Genomic DNA, 13,278 nt, shown 5'->3' with positions numbered 1-13,278 from the left:
AAAAGAGAAATCTCACGAAAGCTCCCCCTGCATTTAGACAGGTGGGGGATGCCCATCCACAGAAAAAGTAGTGAAATCTTGGGTGGTCTGCTGGAAGGACAGATGTAGCCATGTAGCTCAAATGTAGCCTTATGCAGTGTAATATGCCTATGTGTACCTTGCCAGCCATCTTTTCTTAACAGCAGAAAGGAACAGCCTATTGCCATTGGTAAAGATGCATTAAATAGAGTGCTTGTGTTTGTTATTAATATTAAAGCAGGAACAGACCAGAAGGTCTTGTGACTCACTATTATCAACCTTTTACCCTTAGGATTGTTTGCTTCTTTAATTTAAGAATGTAAGAATGTTTTTGTATTATGGAAGAATTTGTAATAGAAATCTTTAATCTTTGAATATTTTGTGCGAGATCTGTATTTACAAAAGCCACTATGTAATCCTTTCTTGCATGAAGCAACTGCGTAGTTTTTGTATGTGTGGGTGAAGAATGTGTTTGTTTCAAAAGAGATTAGTCTGAAGGCCAGAGGAGCAGGCAGATGGTCAGAGGAGAGGTTGGAGACTTGGGGGCGCAAAGAAATTATCAAATGAGCCCATTGTATTTGGGACAAATAAGGGACAGATTGATGACCCTGAAGTTTGAAGCAAGCACTTCCATCATGTGAAGATAACAAATCCCATCAAAACCAGGATGTGGCAACTTAGAAAAGTCATGAGCAGGTTGATTTTAAACAACAATGAAAACAATTTCCAGGTAAACGTATGTTGTAAAGTGACTGATGACAATATAGAGCAGCAAAATCCATAGATTTGTATGAGAAGGAATTCCTATAAACGATGGGGTGTCTTGCATAGTTCTTTGGATCTTTGTCCTGCTAAGACTGGAGAACTGGACCAAGAGAAACCCGGCTCCTCCCTTTCATTCCACATAGCTGGCCGCTAGGTTGGTGGGAGCAATAGACTGGTAGCTAACATCAACAGAATAGGTGTATTGTGTGTGCCAATGAATGCATATGCTCTTTATTTTGTATTCTCAATAAACACAGTATATTGCCTCTTCCCCTAAAAAAATCCCATGTTCTTCTTATGAGCATAACGTCTCATGTGAATGATTCTGTGCATTGCAAACAAGCCCAATGGTGAGCTGGAACAGTCTGCTGAAATTTGTCATCACAGTTCTTAACTGCCCTCATGATATTCTAGATAACATACCCTGGAATCTGCTTATAATAAACACCATTGCAGAAATAAAAACATACAGAAAAGCAATTTGTTCCCTAAGGGTATGTCAACACTGCATGGCTATTTTGGGATACCGGAGGTACCTGGCATCTACACAAGCCATCCGTTATTGCAAAATATTTTTTGAAATAACAGGCGTACTATTTTGCCATCCTAGTAAATCTTGTTGCATGAGGGTTAAGGGATGGCTCTAGATAGCACATTGGCATGCTAGACGTGCCAAATTCCAAAATAAGCTATTTCAAATTAGATTTGAAATAAGGTATGCAATTTGTGTAGCTCAAATTGCATATTTTATTCCAAGTTTATTCCAGTGAGTTTTATTTCTGTATGTCTTGCTGTGGAACCCATTAAGGGATTTATATACCAAATGGCCCAATTTAGTCATGTTATGTAGCACCCTATTACATAAATATAGAATGGCCCCAAAGCAAAGTTTTATTCTACATAGACAAGAGCAATAGCATAACAATCTGCTTCTTCTCCCTTTGGATCATCAGGAAAATTTCCGCAGGTGCAGGAAAAGGCAGACACTCAAAAACCCAAGGGGTGAGCCTGGTGCAAATGTCTGGAAGTTTAGATTTAAAGAATTTTTATTACCAGATGAAGTTACTACTAGAGAGTGGAATCCTTATTCATTCTCAATCTTACCAGGTTATGCAAACAGTCTCACTGATTTCAGGAAGACTCTGTGGGGTAGCAGGTACTACTATTCAAAGCAAGTAAGACTATCACAATTGGGAGCACAGTGTTTTTTCTGCATCTATTTAGAACTAACTCCACGATTTACAAACAGCAAAGCTTGAATGAATTGCATAATTAACTCCAAGTTACTGTGAGGCCCATCTGAAGGGATTGATTTATATTTAGAACTGCTGCTATTGGTTAATTAGCTCTGTTTTAGCACTAAGATGTTTTACCACCAAGGACACAGCACAGAAAATAGCTCAGAAACTTCAATTATGGCTTCAAGAAAAACTTGGAATAGTTTCAAGCAAACAGAATGGTCCAGTTTTAGTTATGTCTCAAACGAGGCTTTAATTAGGGCTAGCAGAATAGACCTTACTCTGTACGATTGTGTCTAGAACAAGCACAATGGTGAGTTGGAACAGTATGGGAATCTGTCACAATTGCTTTGTAATCTGATTTTTTGGGCAGGGATGCTATGTTGTTAGGATCATTCTGCGCAAAGAAGAATGAAGGAAAGGAAAAGAGTTTTCCCTCCCAATAATATATGTCTGCTTCTTTATAATTTTGTGCAAGACTGGTAGCTGCTGGTTCTAAATCATTGATAATTAGCTTTGTCTCAGATTTTTCTTTCTTCTAGCAAATCCCCCATACACGACTTCTTGGTAAATTGGCTGCTGGTTTAGCATCTATATGAATATATCTCACCCAGTCCACTTTAAATTCTGCTTTTTGTAAAGTTAAGTGGCATTCAGAGAGGTCTCATCAAAACTCCATAATTGAAATCCTAGTTTTGCTGAAGTGAATGAAAGTTTTGCCCCTGATTTCAATATGGACAGGAGAACCCCGCATTTACTTTGGGGTTCCTCAGCAGGTATCCATCTCAGCGAGAGCAATCATTTTAAAATTACAGGGCTAGATCCATAACTATAGTAAATTGGCATTGCTCTATTTAAGTCAATGGAGCTATGCCAATTCACACAAGTTGAATATCCGCTTCATACACTCAAATAACACTACCTCATATTTCCCTGATCTTGTCTCCTAGATTGGTTGATTGCATCTTTTCTATTTTATTTCATATGCCGAATGTGAAATTTTTATTTAGACTATCTAGCCTTGTTTCTGCAAATTCATTTCCAGGATAGACTGGAAATGGGGAAACAAGATTCCTGTAGAGAAAGTTTTCTTTCCCTGACATTCTTTAATCTGGGTTTCAGATTCTGTCTCTTAAGTATGTAATGCTATCTCCTTTTCTCTAAGGCCTTCATTAAAAACCTTATGGAAACATACTTGGGTCCAAAATGAGCCATTCTTTTTAGGTCTCAAATCTGATGAACTATCCCAGAATTAATTGTTAATAGAGGAGTTCTTGGAATAAATTGATATATCATACAATAATAAGGGCCAGATTCTATCCATCCAAGAGTTCTGAGGGAACTCAAAGATAAAATTGCAGAACTACTAATTCTAGTATGCATCTACTGCTTAAATCAACCCCCATACTAAATGACTAAAGGATAGCTAATGTGAAGATAATTTTTTTAAAAAGCTCCAGATGTGATCCTAGGAATTACAGGCCAGTAAACCTAAATTCAGTGCCGGGCAAATTGGTTGAAACTACAGTAAAGAACAGAATTATCAGATACATAGATGAACATGATTTGATGGGGAAGATTCAATATGGCTTCTGTAAAGGGAAATCCTGTCTCAGTAATCTATTAGAATTCCTTGAGGCAGAAAGGGATCTAGGGGTTACAGTGGACCACAAGCTGAATATGAGTCAGCAGTGTGATGCTGTTGCAAAAAAAGCAAACATGATTCTGGGATGCATTAACAGGTGTGTTGTGAGCAAGACACGAGAAGTCATTCTTTCACTCTACTCGGCACTAGTTAGGCCTCAGTTGGAGTATTGTGTCCAGTTCTGGGCACCACATTTCAAGAAAGATGTGGAGAAATTGGAGAGGGTCCAGAGAAGAGTAACAAGAATGATTAAAGGTCTAGAGAACATGACCTATGAAGGAAGGCCAAAAGATTTGGGTTTGTTTAGTTTAGAAAAGAGAAGACTGAGGAGGGGACATGATAGCCGTTTTCAGGTATCTAAAAGGGTATCATAAGGAGGAGGGAGAAAACTTGTTCATCTTGTCCTCAGAGGATAGATCAAGAAGCAATGGGCTTAAATTGCAGCAAGGGAGGTTTAGGTTGGACATTAGGAAAAAGTTCCTAACTGTCAGGGTAGTTAAACACTGGAATAAATTGCCCAGGGAGATTGTGGAATCCCCATCTCTGGAGATATTTAAGAGTAGGTTAGATAAATGTCTATTAGGAATGGTCTAGACAATATTTGGTCCTGCCATGGGGGTAGGGAACTGGAATCGATGACCTCTCGAGGTCCCTTCCAGTCCTAGTACTGTATTCTATGATTCTACGAGGGAGTCAAAAAATATGGACAAGTTTGATTTGATTGATAGAGCATACTTGGACTTTCAGAAAGCCTTTGACAAGTACCTGAAGCAAAAGCTCTTGATCATAGTAAGAAGTGATGGGGAGAAGAAGGAAAGTCCTGTTATGGATCAGTAATTAATTAGGGGAATTTTCTATATGACACTAAAATAGTTAAGCTAGGTAAATCCAAAGCATTATGAGAAGAGATATAAAGGGATCTCACAAAACTAGTAGACTGAGCAACAAAATGATGTATAACATTCAGTGTAGATAAATGCAAAGCATTTCATATTGGAAAAATAATTCAACTATACATACAACATGACAAATTCTAAATTAGCTGATACCACTAAAAAAAAGGGGGTCATGGATTCATTGTAGATAGTTCTCTGAAAACATCCCCACAATGAGCTGTGGAAGTCAAAAAAGGCTAACAGATAGAGATTGCTAAGTAGCAGTTTTTGTCTATCTCTTATCTACTGTCAGAGACTAAGAATATCAATCTTATGATTTGCTAAGCTACCTGATGAGGAAATGCCTCTGATTTTTCCAAAATACAGATAACTAGAAAATGTTATTGCTAGGGGAAAATGTTAAGATTAGTACTTGCAGTCTCTTGAAGAGACGTTTCTTCCACTTATTTTCTGGAGAACAATCTAAAAATTATGTTAAAATAGTCTAGTCTACATGCAAATTTCATTTTTGACCTTTTCTGCTAATCAAAATCCAAGGTGAGAAAAAGCTGCGTACATTATAGTAAAAACTGTGATGTGGAATATGCTAATATATCTACAATATATCTGTATCAGATTTGAAAGTATTTTCACATACTTCACTGTATAGAGGCTAGCTTTGAATTTAATCTAAGGGTTTGTCTACATTGCAAGAAAACACTCCTGCTGGCTTGTATCAGCTGACTCGGATGGGCAGGATTTGGGCTACTGGGCTATAAAATTGCAGTCCCGGCTCAGGCTCCTGTTAAAGTCAGCATAGTACTTTGTAAACATACATGCAGAGTATGCCACTTTCCACAAATATTTTTGAACATGTGGCAAAGAACCACTAACTAAAAACATTTTGTTTATCAAATTGCATATTCATGTAAATATGCCTGAAACAACAGAATAAAAGCCATCGACAAAACACCCTTTAATCATTCACATATACACAAACCTCTAATACTGCATTCACTGCAGTTTATAAAGTAGCTTCTATACCCACATTTAATTTGGTGCCTCTGATAAAATCCATTACTGGCAAGATCTTTTTCCCTATGGTCTCCAAGTGTCTTACTGATTCTTCTCTTGTAAAAGGACTAAAAGGAGCTCTGTGTTCTAAGAAATGAAATAGTAAACCTTGATATTGTTTTTGATCATTCCAGTGTGCACTTAATTCAAAGTATTATAGGGGATTTAGCAAGCCACATGGGCTTGGGAAGTGAGAGATTGCTGGGAAAAATCACCAGACGCTTAGATGGCAGGAACTGAGAAAATCAGCTGCAAGAGGGACCTCTACAGTCTGATGATGTTGCTAGGGCTTGATTGATATATTTTACTCCAGTTTTTAATCTGATCACTCTCTCCTCTGTGTTGGTTGGATGTTCTCTCCAAGCCCCTCCTTCATGGTGTCCCTACTTCAGCCTCACTCCCTTATCTTTCATGCTCCCTTTCTTCACTCCTTTTTCCTCACTAACCTCCACTGTTAAGTCTTTAGCTCTTTGCACAACAATAGGACAGAACCACGGGGCACAATAGGGTCCCAAATAACTCTGTTTACTCAATAAAAACAAACATGTAAGGTCTGCCTACGGACAGACTGCTGCTGCTTTCTCATGCTTCTAAAATATGTGAGCACTGCTAACTATTTTAAGGAATACTACCCTATTCCTATACACCAGGGCTGCGTCCAGACTGGCATGATTTTGCAGAAATACTTTTGACGGAAAAGTTTTTCCATTAAAAGTATTTCCACAAAAGAGCGTCTAGATTGGCAATAGTGCTTTTGCGCAAAAGCATCCGTGCTTAGTATAGACATGGTTTTGCGCAAAAAAGCTCCGATGGCCATTTTAGCCATCGGGCTTTCTTGCACAAAAAATTAAGGTGCCTGTCTACACTGGCCCTCTTGCACAAGTATTCTTGCACAAGAGGGCTTATCCCTGAGCAGGAGCATCAAAGTATTTGTGCAAGAAGAACTGAATTCTTACATTAGAACGTCAGTGCTCTTGCGCAAATTCAAGCGACCAGTGTAGATAGTTGGCACAGGCAGAAGAGACAGAGCTGGAGGCAAGCCTGCCCAAACCAGGGGTTCACCCACTGCCTATGGCCGCAAGACATGCATAACCTGTCCCAATAGGGCAGTGCCTGCCAGGGTAAGGGGCTAAAGCCCTTAGACCCCCCCCTCCTTGCAAGGTAGAAGCCCTTAGTCCCTCCAACCCACTGCAGGTGTGTATGGGGGCGGGTCTCTGTGAGCTGCACTCTGGCTACATCTGAAAACCTCTTGTGCAAAAGGTAAAGGAAGAGGAAATGCAAATGAGAGTGTGACATATGCAAATGAGCACTCCATTTGCATTTGCTCCTCTGCAAGAGGACAGTAGTTTAGACGTAGCCTGAGTGTAAAAAAGCTGCATGCAGCTCACAAGCCACAGTTTGGCCACGCCTGCTATCCACTATCGCCTCCCTTCAATATGCTCACCACCATCCTTGGTTTCTCTTTAGCTAATCCTCTTCCAACAAAACTTTACTTAAAAAAAAAAAAAAGTAGTGATTTTTAGCCTCAGATTCCAAATGGTGAAAATGAGGCACAGATAGATAAGATGAATGACCTCCAAAGACCCCTGTAACACAAGTGCTTTCAGGCCCACTAAGGTTTTGTAACAGCTGCTCTTTGATCAAGGCCCAAGAAAACATTTGAGTCTCTGGCTATGTCTAGACTGCAAGCCTCTTTCGAAAGAGAGCGTCTAGACTGCATGCGGAACTTTCGAAAGAGCAAGCCGCTTTTTCGAAAGAAAGCACCCAGTGAGTCTGGATGCTCTCTTTTGAAGAAGCCCTATTTACATTCAAGAACGCCTTCTTTCGAAAGAAGCACTTTCGAAAGAAGGCGTTCTTCCTCGTGAAATGAGGTTTACCGCCGTTGAAAGAAAAGCCGCGTTCTTTCGATTTAATTTCGAAAGAACGCGGCTGCTGTCTAGACGCAGGTGAAGTTTTTTTGGAAAAAGGCTACTTTTCCCGAAAAAACCCCTGAGTCTGGACACAGCCGAGTCCAAGCAACACCATTCATCTGCAGCTAACTACATACTTATTCAAGGGTTTTATTTAGCTCTCATTTCTCTAGTATTTGAGCACTTACTTTCATGCCTCTAGCTTCAATCCCAGACACATTTCTCAATCTATTGTATACAGCCAAGCCGTAAGATACAACTGGATTTGCTCCTATCCCACAGACAGAGACAAACACCTAGAGGATCTATATATCATCATCATCAACAACAACCATAGGCTCAACGCCCGTTGGTGTCCGATGCCTCCCTCACTATTTCCTTCAATCTTTCCCTGACCCATGCGGAGTGGCTTAGTTTCTGTAGACTAGCTCCACACCAATCTACTATATATTTTACCCATTCTCTGTGGAGTCTGCCTCTCCTATTCAGACCATCCATTATGCCGAATATCAAGGTCTTAACTTTTCGCTCGTCGTTCATTCTTCCATTACACACCCTTCTGCAGTAGGTTCTCTTTCGGCTGTATCTTCCTATATGATTCCTTGTTGGTGACCTTCTGCATCCATCCTATTCTCAGGATCTTTCTATAACAACTCCTCTCGAATGCCAATATCCTTCTCTTCGAATCTTTTATCACCCATGTCTCACATCGGTACAACATGCTGCTAAATATACACATTTTCAAGACACTCAGCTTTGTTCCTAAGCTAATCACTTTACTTTTCCAGATCTTAACCATCGCCTTCAAACTTGCTCTTGCTTTTGCTATTCTAGGATCTATATAGAGCATTCTTAAAACTCAAAAACTCACCTGAAAGACGTGAAAAAACAGATCAACAGAGCCAAAAGAATACCCAGACATCAATTACTTCAAGACAGGCCAAGAACAGAAAACAACAGAATTCCACTTGTCATCACCTACAGCCCACAACTTAAACCCCTCCAACGCATTATCAACAATCTACAATCTATTCTGGAAAATGACCCCTCACTCTCACAGGCCTTGGGGGAAAGGCCAGTCCTTGCCTACAGACAACCCCCTAACCTCACACAAATTCTTTCCAGTAACCACACAACACACGTCCATCATAATCATCCAGGACCTACCCCTGCAATCAGGCCCGGTGCCAACTCTGCCCTCACATCTACACTAGTGATATCATCACTGAACCCAACCACATCAGCCGCTATATCAGGGGCTCATTTAACTGCACATCCACTAATGTGATCTATGCCATCAATTGCCAGCAATACCCAACTACCAAACTGGACCGTCTCTACAGAAAAGAATTAATGGACACAAATCAGATATCTGAAAAGGCAACACACAGAAATCTGTTGGAGGATGCTTTAACCTGCCCGGGTAATCATTAATGGATCTCCAAGTGCCCACGTTGTTTCAGGTCAATTCCACAAGCCACATACACAGGGAAGGGTTGGAACTTAACTTCGTTTACAAGTTTAATTCTTATCAGAATGGAATGAACAGAGACATTGGCTGGCTCAGACACTACCTTCCACATTCTAATGACTTAACCGACAACTAAACAATGAGGTGCTAATTGTTCTTATCAGCCTCTTGTCACTAGAACAATCTATTCACTGTCTGTTTTCTCCTCCACCCCCCTTTTTTCCTCCCCCCTTCTTTAATTTATTCTTGGATCTAGACTTTTAATACCCCAGTCATCTGAAAAAGTGAGTTTTGCCCACAAAAGCTCATGAGACCATTTACATATTTTGTTAATCTTTAAGGTGCTACTAGACTATTCATTGTTTTTTAAGTTTTTCCAATCTTTATTTGTCCTCACAAGACCTCTGTGGGATAGAACAGTGTTGTTAACCCCATGTCATACATGAGGAACTGGCACACTGAAATTAAGCAATTTGTCTAAGGAAGACATGGAGGGGGATGGTAGAGGATGGAATTAAACTCAATCTCCTGAGACCCAGTATGATACCACAACCACTAGATTTCTTTAGTCTCCAAGCCAAGTTAATCATTTAAAATGAATAGCTGCCTGCACTGGAATTTGACAAATGCAATGACGAGTATCTCTGTAGAGGTGAGGAGGAGGTGAGTGTTTGTCTGATTGCATGATGAAGCAGACATGCCCACTGTGGCCTATAGTTTAGCATAGTCCCTTGATCAAAGATCCAGCTGGTCCCCTGCCTCTGCAGGTGACAAACCACATTGCATTCAAACTATTCAACAAATCAGCAATGCATACCTGAAAAAGATGGTAGCTTTTTACTTGATACCTTTTCCAATAATTTCCCAACCTCTTTATTTTTGAAACCCAGAGTCAACAAAAATTGTTGGGGAGGGAAAGCAGCCCAATCCACAGTCTGTGGTAAGACATGAAGTCCATGAGGATCTGGAAGAAGATGATAACAACATTTTTAACTTTCTTTTTCCTTGAGAGCTTTAAGTTAGCTCCTTTCTTGAAAAACGTTAGACTCTTCCCTTGAAAAAAAAACAGGTTAAACGAGCACTGTGGTAACTCCAACGTAACATAAAACATCCACCAAAACAAGTGACCACAGAAACTCCTTAAACACGTGGTTAAGTGCCAGCTACTGTAAGTAGTTTTTGACATTCTGAATGTCGATTACTTTTATTGGCAGACATTTAAAATTTCACCAAAAAAAGGGTAAAAAATGTTCATGACAATTTTATCTCATTTTCTGACTGGCTCATTGAAAAAATCCTGAATCTAAAATTCCTACAACTTTTTTTGGTGAAATTTTAAATTTGGTGAAATGAAATCAAAAGCCTCATGTGCCATCATCTTGCACAAAAAAGGATGAAACTGTAGTGACAATGTTCACAACAAAATTATTCTGTTTTCAACCAATTCTACTTTTAATATGCCTAGTAGTGCAGTTAAAGAATGACAGAGATTTACTGCCCACTGGGTGTCCATTTACTGCCCACTGGGTGTTACCAGGACATAAATAAAATACAGTGAGCTAGATATTTCTCTTCTCCCAAGTATTATGCCAATTGAGCTTCATTAACTTTGCTAGAGTAGCTACCAAGTTCCACTTATGTGATCTCAAAAATGTGTTCTATTTGGTATAGTCCTTGTTTTACTCATACACTGTACTCTGGTGTATGCATATTCTGGATGTGTGAAAATATTTTAAATTATCTAATTTTGTGCCATACCATTCTATTCTTTTGATCTCATTGGAAATATAGAGTTTACTTAGCAGGTGGTTAGCAGCCAGAAATTATAAAACACTACCTGCTGAAATCCTGTGTAGCTTTTAATAGGATGCTAGGGTCTTGCAATTGTTGCTCTTAAAGAACTACCTATATTCTAAAAGCTTTCTGCCTCTGAAAGATTCAAACGTTTTAAACAGGCAGTATTGAATTTAAAATATGCCTCCTTTTCTTCTTGTGGATCAAAGGGAAACTTGGGGGAAAATTCAGTATGATACTTCCTTACATTAAGTCAAAACCTGAATCAAGATCTGGATTAATGAATATTACTTAAATTCGTGATGAAGGCTATTTTAACTAATAAGTTCATGAGAGATCTGGTGTTTTAAACCATACCTTTAGAGAAATGATTTAATTCACATTTAAAATCCCAGAGCTATAGGATATGGAGTCACTCACCTGCTGGTCACAAGTTCAGATCTGTGCCAATCTGGCAAAGATGGAAAATCATCACTGTGGCAGATAGGGCAATCTCCAGCAATATCTTTGGAAGATCTTATTGAATTGAGTTTAAATAGATGTACAATCAAGTATATTACAAATGAAAAATTTAAATATGATTGTATATAACTTCTTTAGAAGGAGACATGGACAATCCAAACCCTGGGATATTTTATTTGCTCCAAAAGACTATTTAAAATAATGTTCCAGACAACCAGGAACAAAATTAAGTGAGTCTTCTAGGAAATACCTGCATGGAGGTAAATGCAACCTTTTGAAGTTGCACCCCAAGGAGAGAATCATGGGGTATGTCTAGACTGCATCCCTCTGTCGGCAGAGGGATGCAGATTAGGCAGGTCGACATTGCAAATGAGGCAGGGATTGAAATATCCCATGCCTAATTTGCATAAAAATGGCCACCACGTTTTGCCGACTCAGCACTTTGTCGGCAAAAAGCGGCAGTCTAGAGGGGGAATCTGTCGAGAAAGAAAGCCTTTTTCGACAGATCCCTTATGCCTCCTGCAAGGAGTTCAGCATCATTACAGTCACAAAATCAAACACAATAATGCAAGCCATGCTAAAACTTTTACTGTTTTTTTTTTATTCGCAATACACAGAGAGCGGCACACAATTAACCTAATTATGATCTCAGATACACAGGACAATTCCCAGAGAAGTCAAAGACCCAAATTCTGTCCTCAGTTGCACAGTTATCAAACAGAAGTAACTCCAAGGAAGTCTAATGGGTGTTACAGCCATGCACCACAGGCCAAAACTGGAACCATTAGATATATTTATAAGCAAAATAATTGATTAAGGTGGTCTATGACCAGATCCTCTCCCTTCCCTTCCCTTCCCTTCCCTTCCCTTCCCTTCCCCATTCTCTTTTTTTTATTTCCTTGGATGCAATAGAGAAAAAAATGAAGGGTGACATTTCCAGACTTGTCCTAGGTCACATATGTGCTTTTGAAAATCTTACCCTCTCTCTGTATTGTTTGGGGGAGATGGGATTCTGTGAGCTATGAGTTTGTCTCCTTTGCACTCAGGTTCAAGGAGTTTTATATTATGCTCCTCTTACTGCCAATGCACATTCACATTAGCAAGTGAACAAAAGACAGCTACTTTGTAACCTCTCTGATGAACAACAATTCCCTATTTAAAAACACCACCACCACACACGTAGGGTGTTCTTCAACTTTTAAAATCAAGGGGATTTGGCTTTACTGTGGCATTTTAAAAACAAAACATAAAATGAACAAAATAAATGCGCTTAGTTGTGTACAATGCTTGCATGACTTTGTTGTAAGTGTTTGGACTCACTAGTCATTGTTTTCTATCAAGGACGTTTTTAGTGCTCTGGAAAGGATCTGTACTGATTGCCCTAAAGGATGAAGTCTTTATTCTCGGAGCTGATATGGCATGGAGAGTGGAATAGCCATGTTGCCCAATCAGTGAGTCACACCTCTTACCCAGGGCATTCTCTCTTGGGGGAATTCAGACAGCAATTCAGTTCTCTGGAGCATTTTGCTAGGACAGCCTTCAAAGTGCCAGCTATAATGTGGGTTCTTGTGATGGAAGCAAATGTCCTCAAGCCATTTGACGGATACTGAGACATTTACCTCTCTCTCTGTCTAATTCCCAGTCATCAACACACTGTAATAGGCTAGAATCTTGCCGTAGCCTCCATTGCTTCAAGTAAGTACAGTCTTTTAGTGTATATAACCCGTGGGTTATGCAAGGTTTTACAATCCCTGCCCCCCTTCGCACCCCTCGCCAGGAAGACAAGACTGACTCTTACTTGATAAAAGCAGTATATTTTAATTTAATAATAGCGGCAGTGATGTTAAAATACATTAAAAGTTAAAACTTTAATGTGAAACTAATAATAAAAGAATAAATACATGGTAAAAACAGTTTAAAAAAGCCATCCTCACATCATCATAAAATACATAAGTTCATTCATTCTACATCACTAGAATCAGCGGTAGCAGCATCCTCCTCAGCATCTGAGTTTTCAAAACCATCA

The 13,278-nt window shown here is 39.4% G+C and overlaps 1 protein-coding gene across 1 annotated transcript in view; it reads right to left on the bottom strand.

The window, feature by feature from the left end:
• Positions 1–13,278, bottom strand: part of SPATA16 (spermatogenesis associated 16) — a 162,023-nt gene that overhangs the window by 29,239 nt on the left and 119,506 nt on the right. Inside the window, exons 7-8 of the mRNA XM_025190469.3 lie at positions 9,814–9,960; positions 5,590–5,702 (exon numbers count right to left, since the gene is read on the bottom strand). Of these exons, the coding sequence (XP_025046254.3) occupies positions 5,590–5,702; positions 9,814–9,960 (260 nt within the window). The remainder of the gene's footprint in view (positions 1–5,589; positions 5,703–9,813; positions 9,961–13,278) is intronic.

Source organism: Pelodiscus sinensis, chromosome 10, assembly GCF_052426305.1.
Source record: "Pelodiscus sinensis isolate ZL-2025 chromosome 10, ASM5242630v1, whole genome shotgun sequence".
Classification (NCBI taxonomy): domain Eukaryota; kingdom Metazoa; phylum Chordata; order Testudines; family Trionychidae; genus Pelodiscus; species Pelodiscus sinensis.
Note: the sequence above shows the minus strand (reverse complement) of the source record. Positions and strands in the feature narration are given on the sequence as shown.